The sequence below is a fragment of the Bubalus kerabau genome, chromosome X (assembly GCF_029407905.1).
Source record: "Bubalus kerabau isolate K-KA32 ecotype Philippines breed swamp buffalo chromosome X, PCC_UOA_SB_1v2, whole genome shotgun sequence".
Taxonomy (NCBI): Eukaryota; Metazoa; Chordata; class Mammalia; order Artiodactyla; family Bovidae; genus Bubalus; species Bubalus kerabau.
Genome location: NC_073647.1, coordinates 152,319,966 through 152,335,383, shown reverse-complemented (window position 1 = coordinate 152,335,383; position 15,418 = coordinate 152,319,966). Strand labels below are relative to the sequence as shown.

The 15,418-nt window shown below is 39.9% G+C and overlaps 1 protein-coding gene across 2 annotated transcripts in view; it reads right to left on the bottom strand.

The window, feature by feature from the left end:
• Positions 1 to 503: 503 nt before the first annotated feature.
• The window catches only part of GLRA2 (glycine receptor alpha 2), a 202,538-nt gene continuing 187,623 nt past the window's right edge, over positions 504 to 15,418 (bottom strand). For both annotated transcript variants that reach the window (XM_055563480.1, XM_055563481.1), the window contains exon 9: positions 504 to 782. In XM_055563480.1, the coding sequence (XP_055419455.1) occupies positions 504 to 782 (279 nt within the window). The remainder of the gene's footprint in view (positions 783 to 15,418) is intronic.

The following is a 15,418-nucleotide window of genomic DNA, read 5'->3' as shown; positions in this document are numbered from 1 at the left end:
AGGAGGCTGTTTTAAAAACAAGGCAGCATTTTCCTGAAAAAGTTTGGTCCTCAACTCACTATAGGCTAGTCACTATGGTCAGATGGTAAGCATTTTCCTTGTGTGTGTGTGTGTGTGTGTGCGCGCATGTGCACACACATGTGTTCAAACTATCTTTTCAGTTCCAGAATTAGTTCAAACCAAACCAAAAAACAAATAGCCCTCAAGTACTTGACCTTGCATATCATGTCTAATTAACGCATCATCTGAAAGAGCAATGCTAAAGACTATGAATGTAATTATGCTCACGTGATTCTGCAAAACCTTAATTTTGTGCAAACATTTTCCTTCATCACCCGGATAACTTATCTTTATTCATGTAGGTGCCAGGAAACCCACCCCCATGATCCTCCCTCCCCCCTCCCCCAGTCTTCTCCTCTGTCAAAGTGATATGAAGACAATTTCACTGTGTATTTACAAGCACAGCAGTCAGGCAAGAAGGTCCCAGGATCTGAAGAGCACATCTATTTCTTATGGACATCTTCATGCCGAATGATCTTGTATGTGATCCAGTAAAAGATGTTGAAAATGAGAAAGGCCAATGGGAAGGCAGCTCGAGAAATCGTGTCAATCCTTTTTGCCCGGTCCACAAACTTCTTCTTGATGGCATCTGCATCTTTGGGGGGCTGTGGGAGCTGGTTGGCAGGTGTGGCCTTGACAGCTGTTCCATCTTTCACTTGAAGGCAGTGACCCATTCCATAACCACTGAAATTAAAACGACTTTCACGAGTAGCATCTTCTTCCTGGGAGAATAAAGACAGAGGAAGTACAGATTGGTTGTCAGTCAAATCAGATGGAAGATGCTTAAAATTCCTCAGAAGGAAAAGGGTAAATCACAGTTAACTGGTAGTGTGGGAGGCTTTTGGAATGGGAAGTTGTCTTTCAAGTTCAACTCAGTTATTCATGGAACAGATATAGTTCATTAACTTTTTAAGGCTCAGAAATTAAGGGTAAGAATAATGACTCTGTGGTCATTTTAATTAAATGAAAAATAGAAACACCTATATTATATCCAGCACTGACTTTCCCGAAATCTAGTTTATTAATCCACAGCTTTGGATAGATTTGTTTTTAAAGCCAAGTCTTCAAATCCAAGTACTATACTCTAGATTTCTAAAGAGGACAGTTCATTCATTCACTCATTCACTTAATGATTCATTTACCCATTCATTCATTCAACAAAGCATTTACTGAATCCTCATCATGTTCCTGAGCTGTTGTGGCCCATTCACAGCCCAGTTCCTTCCATTAACCTTGGCTTTAATATTAGTGTTAGATTTAAGATTAACTCCTTAAATGTATACCTTTCCCCCCTCCAACCCTCTAGTTCATCTCAGTTAGATATCAGAGATTAAATATTCATTGTTTGGTGCTCAATATTTCTACCATGGCTAATTTTTCTACTGTCAGTTTTTTACATTGCTTCTTTGGCTATTCATCTCTACCATATTTAAACATATGTTATTTTAGCTCATGTCAGTACCTTATTTCTACATGAATCAGATAAAAGACTGCAAAGTCATAACCTCTGGGTAAAGAGAAAATACCCTTCATAGAGACAAAAGTATGGAATTTGGGTGTGTGGTTGGGTTGAAAAGGTAGGATTGAAATGATCTGCTTAATAAAAATTTAATTCTAAATAGTCATCGATTGAATCATCTTCTGCAACTAGATTGGTGCTTTCTATAATACTGTGCCACCCTTTTGACTCACCAAAGATATCGCACTCTCTATCTTTCCAGAGAATAATATTATGTTAATTAATTTGGTTACATTTTTCCAAAAGACAGTAAAATTCGGTATTTTATTTCATCACTATTTATTGCATGTCAGTTGCGCTTTCACGCATATAAAAGGTATACTAAATGAAGGACTTCTTAAAAATTTTATTGGAGTTTAGTTGATTTACAATGTTATATTAGTTTTAGGTGTAGAGCAAAGTGACTCAGTTATGCATATATGTATATCCATTCTTTTTAAGACTTTTTACCCACATAGGTTATTACAAAATATTGAGTAGAGTTCCCTGTACTATGCAGAAGGTCCTTGTTGGTTACCTATTTTATACATAGTAGTGTGTATATGTTAATCCCAAGCTCCTAATTTATCCCTGCCCCTCCACACTTCTCCTTTGGTAACTGTAAATTTGTTTTTGAAATCTGTGAGTCTATTTATGTTTTATCATTTGAATGAAGGACTGTTAACATAATATTAGTGAGGGAAAGCCCAACTGTAACCCAAATGGTACAACAAAGACAAATTTAGGTGAGGAAAGTCAGGCCAAAGCTCTTCTAATAAAATAATTGTAAAACTACTCCTTTATAAAACCATCTTCCCAATACTTTTTTGTATTTGAGACTGTCTTTCACAAGTTGGTTCAGGATACTCTGTCTCATTTCTTAACAAAATGTAAGTAGGATTTTTCATTCAACAATTAGTTGTTGAATGTTGAGTTTATGGCAAGCATTTTGCTAGATGCTGGGAGACAGTTGATGAAGTTGGACAAGAGCCCTACCTGCATGCTTTTAGAACTCAGTGGAAGTGGCCAAACTAAAGACATTTTCATATAAGGGACGTGGCTAGGAAAACCCAGCTGGATATTTGAGTACTGCTACGTGCTCAGCTCTATAAGCTCTATAATAGAGACTTCAACTGGACTCAGATTCAAATAGTAAATCTACTTTCTTTGCCTTAAAATGGGAATGATATATTTTATAGGTGCAAAAGTTTCAAATAAGTATTTAAAAATGTGGAATAAACAGATATATTAATCATTACAGCATCATTGGAAGACTCATTAGTTAGCAAGTAAAGAAACACACAGGTCTCTAGGAGGAGGGAATGTGTTAGTTATGAGTTATAAGCAGTCTTATTCTTCCTACCTACTAACTTGTAATTAGATCTGAACCAGTGTGTGAGAGAAATAGAAATGCTGTCAATTGGTTTAGTAAATAGATCTAGACTAGGAATTTGGCTGTTTGGGTTCTAAGCATGGCTCCAAGGGTTATAAGCTGTGTTTTTTCTTAGGCAGGATATTTATTCTTTCAAGGCTTGGAGACCCCATGCCAAAATATTGAGGCTTGACTAGGTCTGTGGGTCTCAGCTTTGGATGCTAGGGAAATTTTACAAGTTATATTTCTGCCTGCTTCCCCTCCCAGCCTCTTCCAGACCAAGTGAATCACAATCTCTGGGAATGAGAACTGAGAATCCATATTTTTTTTAAAAAAATCCAATGTCTCTAATACAAATGGTTAGAAACCAGTGGCCTAGATCAGCTTTAATGTCCAGCTCTAAAATGCTGAACCTAGTCTATGTTATTAAATCTAAGATAATTTTTAAGTGAAAATCAGCCCTCAAAATATATTTCCCCTTATCTGCCTAAAATTACTGTGCTGTTTTTCCTTTCCTTATCTGTAGAATCTTACAAATTGCTGTTCTGTATCAACACTTAGAAAGTCATGATTAAGTGTATAGTTCACTGCCTGAGTGAAATAAGATTCTTTTAAAATTCCTGGGTCCCTGAAGAAATAAAAAAGAGTAGTTAGCTGGTAACTGGTTTTTAGCACATGAAACAAAAGGAAACCTAAATACATCCATGTTTTTTTTTTCAGATTTACTCATTCATTCAATTCCTGTTGTCTATTGGCATACTGTGAATGGACAGCTCATTCAATTAACTCATTCAATTAACTAGCAGAACTAGAATAGAATAATGCCAAATTAGGTTATTATTATGTCATACATTGCCGTACAAACTGTAGGTGCTTAATAAACGTTCATTGACTAATGAACAAAGGAAATTTTAAGGAAGTTTTCTCTCTGCTTGAAAATACTTTCCCTTTCCATTCAATGGTATTTCAAATTATACTTCTGAGCATAGTTACAACTAATTAAATCAATTCTTTAAAATTATCCACCACAAAATAAATCTGTCGTAGGTAGAAATTATCCATTTAATTTTTCATGTGCAGGAGATATGAATGCTAGTTTAAGGGTATTCTTATTTACCATTATGACTCATTGAATGCATTTTAAATATAGAACCTTAAATTACCCACATCAAAGGGCTTGATTCAGAAAACATAATTGCAACCACTTTGAATTTTGGTGTTATAATGAATGACTAATTGCCTTTATAGCAGGTTCAGAATAAAATGCTATGGTAATATGGCAGGATTCCTATATGAAGGCAAAATGGAGATGAGCTTGAGTCATGGATAAACTAAAGCTGAAATAAAGAACAATCTGAAGGCACAGCTTAGTTGAATGTATTCACCGGGAGAGTTAGTGTGATTCTCTCAGTGAGGAAAGAATTTCAGGCATATATTCTCCATTTCTTCTAATTAGCCAGAAAATTAATTACTTAATTATTGCTGCTGACCTACCATCTTCAGTATCTTTGAGCAGTGAATACTTGTAGCTCACTCTGTTTTGTTATTCACCAATTCAATTTCATAGAAAATGAATCATCCAGTCAAAGTTTCAATACATGCAATTTCTGTATCCCACTTTGATAAAATCTCCTTAAATCCTGTCTACATAGGAAGAACTGCCATGGCACTATGCAATTCGTTGGAGACTTATCACCTTATTTTACTTGTCTTAGCCATTGGTTTTACTTATTATAAGATTTACCCATTCCTGTGTTTGGAACTCTTGTCTAGATGTGAAATTGAACCTAAAGCTCAGCAGAATTGCATGGTACTGAATTGTTTGTTATAAGCAAATAATTTCAATATAATTAAAGATTATGGGATTTATGCGGTGAAAGATTTCAGTGGGACCAGTATTTCTAATTTTTCTTTTATGTCCTAAAAAGGAGGAAATAAAAGGACTCCTATAAACTGAGGTGGGGAAAAACTCCATTCCATTTCTCACCCAGATTCTTTGATTGAATCTTCAGTCTTTGGGGCCAGGATATGGCCCAGTTGCAAGTGAAAGTTGCAGTGAGCTTCAGTCAATGCAAGGACATAATGGAGTCTTCAGCCCTACTTAGGAAGCAGTGTGAGTCCAAACACAAGCAGGTTTTCCCCAAAAAAGTCCCCTGAGCAAATGAAGCCTTGCGTGCATGCTTTGTTGCTCAGTCGTGTCAGACTTTTTGTGACTCTTTGGACTGTAGGCCTCCTCAGGCCATGGGATTCTCCAGGCAAGCATACTGGAGTGGGTTGCCATTTCCTTTGCCAGGGGATCTTCCCGGATCTGGGACTGAACCCACATCTCCTATGTCTCCTGCACAGCTGGTGGATTCTTTACCTGCTGAGCCATCAGGGAAGCCCAATTCTAGGTGGTGCTTAGTTGTAGACCTGCTGATTTCTATCACCTAGACTTGGAGAAGAGGGATGGCTTTGAGAAATTCCCAATTCTTATGGCCTCAGTTTTCTTCTCTGTATCACGGGGACTTGGGAGTAGATACGAATAATAGATACCATATATTGATTATAATTATAAACCATGCACTTAAAACCACAGTCAATCCTATCACCAAACTGTCCCTACAAGTCACAAGGTTTCAGAGGAAACTGAGACTGAGAGAAGTTATGTGGCTTCCTGAAGTTATATAGCTAATAAATGTGGAAGCTGAAATTCAAATCTGATTTGTCAGATCTCCAAACTCTCTGATTCTGAACACTCTGGAAGTTTCTGGGTTTTATGAATTTGTCTCTATCAGGCCCCAAATGAATTCCATTCAAGATTATAGATGAAGAATCCAATCGAAATTTGTGGAAAAACTGATCTAAAATAAAGTAAGCCAAATATAATCCCTGTTGCTTAATGATGTGGCGAAATGAACACCTAAGAGAGATGAAAGGCAGAGAAATGGATGTTTTAGACTGAATGGTCAGAAAAGTCCCAAGGACATGCCAGGCACTGTGCCATTTGCCAGGAATCCAGTGATAAGCAAAACAGATCAGACTCTTGCCTTCAGGTAGTTCCCAGCCTTGAGGTGAAGACAAGCGTTTATGAAAGAATCACATGAATACAGAATTACTAACTATGATAGGGCTCTGAAGGAAAAGTATAGGGTGCTATGAGAGCTTATGAATAGTGGTCCTCTTATCTGCCAGATCAGATAAGAGAAGCTTTTCCTTGGGGAAGTGATATTTCATTAGAGGTTTGAAAAAATGAGAAGCATTAAAGAAGGGACAGCAGAGTTGGGAGATGTCGGAGATAGGAAAGTTTCCTGCAGTTGAGAGATGGTAGAATGGCCCATGGAATGCAGAAAGAAAGTGGGGTGAGACAAAGCTTCAGAAATGACCAAGGACTGGATTATATAGGGCCTTGCAAGCCATGGTGCTGGTTTAAAGCCTTATATTAAGAACCAAGAGAAGGAAAAAATGAATAAGACCTTAGGTTTCCGGGGGGTCAGGAGAACTGAAGAGAATGATATGAGAGAGATTCTTGAGATATGTACAAAGGTTTATTGGGGCTCATGTGAGCCTGAAGCCTTTAGAGTTGGTGAGGGTATGGATGATAATATTACTGAGAGATATACAAGGCAATCTACAAATCATCTATACTCCCCTGAATCTGAAAGAAAACTCTGTAGCTACCTATTGATGTTTAGAATTCATTTCCAATTTTCTTTTTTATTATTTAAAATTTTTGCTTCCCAATCATATTAAAGAATAGGTAGACAGAGTCTGTGGATTGTGATAGCGGATTCCCACTACTGTCTTCATTCACCAAAGGATAAACTCTTGAGAGTGTGCCTTAGTCATTTCTGTACCCTTCTTCCCTGGCACAATGCTAGGCCCATGAGTTATTCTAAAATAGTGCTTGGAAAGATCCTCTTGATTCTGAGAAAGGTCTCAGAAAGGATGTGCTCCCTGGGAGAAGGGAGGGGACAGCAGTTGTCTCCTAGCTGATTTCCATTTCTTGGTCACTTGCAGTCCTTTCTGCGGCCTCTGGATCAGTCTTGTCCAAAGAACTTCCATCCTATCCCTTTCACTGCAGATTCACTGCCTTGACATTGAAGAGGAGGAGGAGAAACTGGGATAGAATCTAAAAGGCTCGGATTGAATTCCCTCAGTCTCTCAACATTTTCGGTCTCCTATTTCCTCTTTAAAATGAAGAAATTAGCCATTTGGCCATTTTCTGAGTTTGAGTATGGGACTATAATGCTGTCTAGTATATTGCCTCGAGACTAATCTCTAGCTGGTTGATATGCTTAAGACTTTTCTTCTCAACTACAGACTGGACAGTATGCAAACAAAGGTCTTAATCTCTCCTTCCTCCCCCTGCCCTGATGCCTTCTGGTAGAGTCGGCCTTGTGGGCAGGCATATGTGCAGTCACACACACCCCGGTGCTTTGAAGGGTCCTATACTTGGTTTAATGCTTTGCTGTAGCCATCTTGAAGTTCGTAATGGTTTTTGAACAAGCACCCCACGTTTTCATTTTGTACCAGCTCCCACAGATTTTGAAGCCAGCCCTACTTTCTGCTCTAGTGAAATTGAAGGAATGCACATTGCTTCCATTCCTGGCTTAATACTTTTCAACAGTTTCTCATCTCCTTAATGACCACTCCCAAGCTCCTTTGTGATTTTCAAGGACCCACTATATCTTGCCTTATACTTGCTTCTCTCATGGTGTTTCATGGTCTTTGGCTTTATTTTTTTGCATAGAATAGTCCTCACCTCCCTCTACCTGGTGAGCTCCTGCATGTTCTTCAAGATTCTACTCATCTCATTCAGGATCCCTTTTCTTGACCCCTGTGCCTGGGCCATGGGTCTGTAGCACTGAAGCTGACCCCATAATGGAACCTGCTGCATTATACGTTAAACTTAGCTGCTTATATGTCAGCCTCTTTTATGTGACCTTCAAGTGTAAGGACCCAGTTTTGCATACCTTGAATGCCCCAGTACATAGAACAATACCGGGCTAAAGCTGCCTGTGTTGAATACTATTGGTAGCTCAGCTGGTAAAGAATCTCCCAGCAATGCAGGAGACCCCGCTTTGATTCCTGGGTCTGGAAGATCCCTTGGAGAAGGGATAAGCTACTCACTCCAGTATTCTTGGGCTTCCCTGGTTGCTCAGTTGGTAAAGAATCCACCTGCAATGTGGGAGACCTGGGTTCAATCCTGAGTTGGGTAGATCCCCTGGAGGAGGGCATGGCATCCCACTCCAGTATTCTTACCTGGAGAATCCCCATGGACAAAGCCCTAGCGGGCTACAGTCCATGGGGTCACAGAGGGTCAGACACGACTGAACGACTAAGCACGTATATAAGATAAATGCTTCTTAGATGAATGTTGGAAAAGTCTTTCATGATATGAAAAATGCTTTTCTAGCTTACTTATCACATGGTCTGTTTTTACATATTGAATTTATAGAAAATTAAGGCAAACCTAAACTCCACAGTGCCACTCAAGAGCTGAGGTATTTATGATCTATATTTGAAACACTGTCCATTTTTTTCCAGTGTTAAGCTAGTGAGTAGACCAGATACTGTGAAAATATATAAAATTAGATCCATCTTATTAACAATCTTAGCAAAAAATGCATACTTCTTTGCAAAGAAAATAAATGGAATAGACAAGCCAGAATATGAAGGAATAGTTTTTCTTTTATGCATCTACTCACAAATCAAAATAATAAAGCTAGGTAAGTGAAAAGCCAGTATGTTTTATATACATGCAAGTATTTCACCAAATAAATGAGACCTTATCAGTTATTACCCATAGCAAAGACTAAGGAATATTTGCACAATATTAAGGGTATTTGAATTCATATGCAATCCATTTGGGTTTGATGAAGAGAGTAAAATTCTTGTAGATCTACAGTCATCACCAAACATCTTTAAGTTTTAAGTCTTGAAATTTTAATTAATAGAACATTTTTCTTCACAAATCTCTTTAAACAAATTAATACCTGCATTGTAGTGCTCTGCACCATTTGCCTGTCATTACACAAAATTTCTTTCATCATCTCAATCACACATGTTATTTTTAAAAGCTTCTGTATGTGTGTGTATATATATATATACACACACAGAAAAAAGGCAGCAGAGTTTCTTATTTGCGACAAAGCTCACTTCCAATAACTGGGGAAAGATATGTGGGCAAGAGAGGACAAGCAGGATTCAGGTTTGGTATGAGCTGGGACTCCAAAATTGCTGTTGCCACAGCCTGCAGATGCCTTGCAGGAGTTAGGGCACTGGCAGTTGAGCTGGGCTAAGACTCCTAGTTATCCATGAAAACCCATCTTTATTTTTTCTTCCATTAGTGGGCCTTTCTTGAGGTCAAGGTTCCTTACTTATGGCACTGTTGACATTTGGGGCCAAGTAATTATTTTTGTGGTAGAAAACTGTGTTGTATATTTTAGGATATTTAGCAGCATCCCTGGTCTCTACCTGCTAGAAGTAACATACTTCCACTGCCGTTGTGACGATGAAAAATGTCTCTTGACATTGCCAAATGTCCCTTGGGGGGCAACATTGTGCCTACTCAAGAAGCTCTGCTTTAGTTGGTCATACATGTGCATGACTGTATCTAGCCTCCCCTGCATATGGCAGGGGCAGGGCATGTAACATATCTAGTACCGGGAAGTCTAACCAGCTCAATCTCCAGACCAGAGCTGCTGCTGCTGCTAAGTCGCTTCAGTTGTGTCCGACTCTGTACGACCCCATAGACGGCAGCCCACCAGGCCCCGCCATCCCTGGGATTCTCCAGGCAAGAACACTGGAGCGGGTTGCCATTTCCTTCTCCAATGCAGGAAAGTGAAAAGTGAAAAATGAAAGTGAAGTCGCTCAGTCATGTCCAACTCTTAGCGACCCCATGGACTGCAGCCTACCAGGCCCCTCCGTCCATGGGATTTTCCAGGCAAGAGGACTGGAGTGGGGTGCCATTGCTAGGCACCTCTTACCAGCTCATCCACTCCATGTGGACCGAGCCACCGTACAGTGATTCATCAGAATCATTTCTGCCAGAATCACAGTGATCATCTTCTACCTGATCCCCTGGCTTCTAGACCCTCCCTCCCAATAAGAATGTCTATTCTTAATCCAGCAACTAGAGGAATCCTGTTAAAATGTGAGTCAGGTCAGATCTTCATGAGCTCAAACCTCCAGTGGCTCTCACTTCAGTAAAATACAACTCTTTGTAATGTCCCATTTACTTCTCAGGGCTCAGCTCTTGTTGCTTTCCCTCTAGTCCAGGTGTCAGCAAACATTTTCCTTAAAGGGCCAGGTGTAAATATGTTAGACTTCATGGGCTATCCTAAAGATATAGGTCCATTTAATGCATATTTTGAATCTAATTTTCTAAAGTGAGCTATATACTTCACTCTACTTTGGACCACACCTCACCTCCAGCACTCTATTTTTTTTAATAGACTGGAAGTAATTATTTAAAAATAATTGACTTTTGACTCAAAATCTATAAAGCAGAAATATTTTCACTTAATGTCAGCTGCAGTCTTAGAAAGTAGTTTAGGAATCAATAACGTGGTTGTGATGTTTCAATGCCTCAAGAGGGAAGCAATGCCTTGCATATGGAAATTCTTTTCCAGTAGTCTCTGTCAATTCTGGTCTGGCCAGAATACTCAGAAGACACACTAAAGTCTAAGAAGCATGAAGGTGAACATCTTCCATCTGGAGTGTGAGCTGTTCAATTATTAACATAGTTTGCCATCTGTTCAAGGTGTAAGCAAAGTGAGTGTTGAGACTGTCTACACAGCACAGACTGGAGGGTACAGGTGATCAGAGGGTGAGTCCACTGCCAAACTAAAAGCAATAACAATAGAAACAACCCATCATAACACACACTCACTTGCTTTCTAATGTGAATGACTGTGACTGCCAAATTCTTTAGACTATTGTCATGGTTTGATCTCTATATGTAACATGCACACTTGGTGTCAAAAAGTGGTTACTGTGTGAGATTATCTGTTGTTTACCTGGCACTTCCACTCCTGTAGAAGTGCCTGCCTACAGCTGGAAAAACTGCATTTCCCAGAATTCCCTCCTTGATTGATTCCAGGTAAGGGTTTGCCAGTGAGAGGAATTTGGGAGATCTGGAAGGTAGAAGGGAAGGAGAGGCCATTATTTTGGGGAGTGTTTGGGGGTCAGATGAGGCTGACTTGTTGGATAAAGTGGCATTCCACACCTTTCTATGGGCTCCAATTTTACGATCCTGCTTTAGAGGCAAAATATGGTAGCTTCTCAGATTTTCCTGTTAATACCTGCTTATGTCACAAGAAGTTCAGCTTAAAGTTCTGTCTTCTGACTGTAGCCTTCCAGACCTTCCTTTCCCCAGTTACTCTCATATTTATATAAGTTGTAATTTCTACAGTAAACCCCTTCTCCTAGTAGTATGTATGGTGTCTGTTTTCCTGACTAAACCCAGCCAGATATAGATATATAGGTAATCTAGGCTTCCAACCATCTTGATGCAAGTTACTATAGTTTTCTTCAATTAAGATTTATTGAGCATCAGAATGTACCAAGTATTGGAAAGAAATAAGGGTACAAAAGACAGTCCTGCCCTTGAAGTCATTGTGGGATTGGTGGAAGAGGTCTAGAATATGTGGACCAGTGGCTTTCAACCAAGAGTGATTTTGCCCCCCACCCTCCAGGGGACATTACATGACATCTGGAGACATTTTTGGTTGTCACAGTGGAGCAGAGCGTGCTTTTGGCATGTAGTGGGTAGAGGCTAGAACGCTGCTACACAGCCTGCAATACACAGGACAGCACCTCACAACAAAGCATGAATTATCTAGCTTCAAATGTCAATAGTGCTGAGGCTGGGAAACTATGATACAGACAAATGATTCCAGTATAATGTGGTATCTGCTACCTGGTAAAGGAACGTACAGGCCACAAGATACTATAGAAGAGGTGATGTTAGGCTAGAGTAATTAAAGGAAAGTTAGATGGCAGGTTTTTTCTTTAATAGTACCCTGGAGTGCACTGCTTCTGGCAGAATACATGAATATCACAGATATGTTATAGAATGTGAAAGCACTGTCATTTGGTTCACTGACCCTGCTTTTTAGTGCAACTAAAGAGCGGCTCAGAGACACTTCTCTGTGCTATTTAGCCAGGTGAGCTGACTGTGGCTCAGATCATGAACTCCTTATTGCCAAATTCAGACTTAAATTGAAGAAAGTAGGGAAAACCACTAGACCATTCAGGTATGACCTAATTCAAATCCCTTACAATTATACAGTGGAAGTGAGAAATAGATTCAAGGGATTAGATCTGATAGACAGAGTGCCTAAAGAACTATGGACAGGAGGTTCATGACATTGTACAGGAGGTAGGGATCAAGACCATCCCCAAGAAAAAGAAATGCAAAAGGGCAAAATGGTTGTCTGAGGAGGCCTTACAAATAGCTGAGAAAAGAAGAGAAGCAAAAGACAAAGGAGAAAAGGAAAGATATACCCATTTGAATACAGAATTTGAAAGAATAGCAAGGAGATATAAGAAAGCCTTCCCCATTGATCAGTGCAAAGAAATAGAGGAAAACAATAGAAAGGGAAAGACTAGAGATCTCTTCAAGAAAATTAGAGATACCAAGGGAACATTTCATGCAAAGATGGGCACTATAAAGGACAGAAATGGTATGGACCTAACAGAAGCAGAAGATATTAAGAAGAGGTGGCAAGAATACACAGAAGAACTGTACAAAAAAGATCTTCATGACCCAGATAACCACGATGGTGTGATCACTCACCTAGAGCCAGACATCCTGGAATGCAAAGTCAAGTGGGCCTTAGGAAGCATCACTATGAACAAAGCTAGTGGAGGTGATGGAATTCCAGCTAATCCATTTCAAATCATAAAAGATGATGCCATGAAAGTGCTGCACTCAATATGCCAGCAAACTTGGAAAACTCAGCAGTGGCCACAGGACTGGAAAAGGTCAGTTTTCATTCCAATCCCAAAGAAAGTCAATGCCAATGAATGCTCAAACTGCACAATTGCACTCATCTCACACACTAGCAAAGTAATGCTCAAAATTCTCCAGACAAGGCTTCAACAGTACATGAACCATGAACTTCCAGATGTTCAAGCTGGATTTAGAAAAGGAAGAGGAACCAGAGATCAAATTGCCAACATCCACTGGATCATTGAAAAAGCAAGAGAGTTCCAGAAAAACATCTACTTCTGCTTTATTGACTATGCCAAAGCCTTTGACTGTGTGGATCACAATAAACTGTGGAAAATACTGAAAGAGATGGGAATACCAGGGCACCTGACTTGCCTCTTGAGAAATCTGTATGCAGGTCAGGAAGCAACAGTTAGAACTGGACATGGAACAACAGACTGATTCAACATTGGGAAAGGAGTACATCAAGGCTGTATATTGTCACCCTGCTTGTTTAACATATATGCACAGTACATAATGAAAAACGCTGGGCTGGATGAAGCACAAGCTGGAATCAAGATTGCTGGGAGAAATATCAATAACCTCAGATATGCAGATGCCACCACCCTTATGGCTAAAAGCAAAGAACTAAAGAGCGTCTTGATGAAAGTGAAAGAGGAGAGTGAAAAAGTTGGCTTAAAACTCAACATTCAGAAAACTACGATCATGGCATCTGGTCCCATCACTTCATGGGAAATAGATGGGGAAACAGTGGAAACAGTGTCAGACTTTACTTTTTTGGGCTCCAAAATCACTGCAGATGGGGACTACAGCCATGAAATTAAAAGATACTTGGTCCTTGGAAGAAAAGTTATGACCAACCTAGACAGCATATTAAAAAGCAGAAACATTACTTTGCCAACAAAGGTCCATCTAGTCAAAGCTATGATTTTTCCAGTAATCGTGTATGGATGTGAGAGTTCGACCATGAAGAGCTGAGCACTGAAAAATTGATGCTTTTGAACTGTGGTGTTAGAGAAGACTCTTGAGAGTCCCTTGGACTGCAAGGAGATCCAACCAGTCTATCCTAAAGGAAATCAGTCCTGAATATTCATTGGAAGGACTGATGCTGAAGCTGAAGCTCCAATACTTTGGCCACCTGATGTAAAGTACTGACTCATTGGAAAAGACTCTGATGCTGGGAAAGATTGAAGGCGGGAGAAGAAGGGGACAACATAGGATGAGATGGTTGGATGGCATCATTGACTCAATGGAAACGAGTTTGAGCAAACTCGGGGTGATAGTGAAGGACATGCCGAGGCGTGGCGTGCTGCAGTCTATGGAGTCGCAAAGAGTCATACACGACTGATCGACTGAACTGAACTTCAGTATATTATAACTATATATTCAGTATATTTTAACTTAAGTAGATTATAATCTTTTTGTATCTTAATGATTAAGGATTTGTTACAAAGGACAGAAAGCTCCTCATGACAACTTAAATGGGGAATTTCTTTAAGAAATAACTATAAAAATATTGTAAGAAAATCTGAAGAGTCTATAATGCCCTGTAAAGGTAAGAAACCTGGATTCTAGATCCAGTACTCCTGGTTTCCACCCTTGGCTCTGTTACTAACCATTGTGGGAGCTGGATCAGTTACTCAGATCTCTATGTGCCTCAGTCTCCTCTGCAATAAAAAGGGGAATAATGGCATTTTCCTTTGAGAGTTTTTGAAAGGATTCAGTGAGCTAATGCACATTAAAGGCTTATATCAGTGCTGGTGTATAATATGTACTCAATAAATGTTAACAAGAAGGATGATATTGATGAAGGTATCAGCAGGGCTACCCAATCCAGGAACTCTAGTGACCATGTCAGGAAGTGAGATTTATTCACATTTTCTTAGGGCGGTCATTCTCCCATATTTCTGCTTTTCTTCTTTCAGCTTCCTTTACTTATGCATATTTCGACTGAGCCACCCCAACTTCAACTCTACGGGAACCTTTTCAGTGCAAGTCTTTACTATAATTGCTGCTGAGTCACTTCAGTCGTGTCCGACTCTGTGCGACCCCATAGACAGCAGCCCACCAGGATGCCCTGTCCCTGGGATTCTCCAGGCAAGAACACTGGAGTGGGTTGCCATTTCCTTCTCCAATGCATGAAAGTGAAAAGTGAAAGTGAAGTCGCTCAGTCGTGCCCGACCCTCAGCGACCCCATGGACTGCAGCCTTCCAGGCTCCTCCATCCATGGGATTTTCCAGGCAAGAGTACTGGAGTGGGGTGCCATTGCCATAATTAGGCCACTCAAAATCTTGAAAGAGAAACTGTTTTGATATCCCAGTTGATGGACTGTTGTCCTTGAATCATTGAATAGGAAAAGGGGTAAGAGATATAGATAGGACAGACTGAGTGCAGGGTAGGGGGCAAGGGAACCTTTCCAGGATGCTAAGTGTTCCTGAAAGCACACCAAATGAGGAACCATAGCAGGAACAAGCGGAGAAGGCGATGGGATCCCACTCCAGTACTCTTGCCTGGAAAATCCCATGGACGGAGGAGCCTGGTAGGCTGC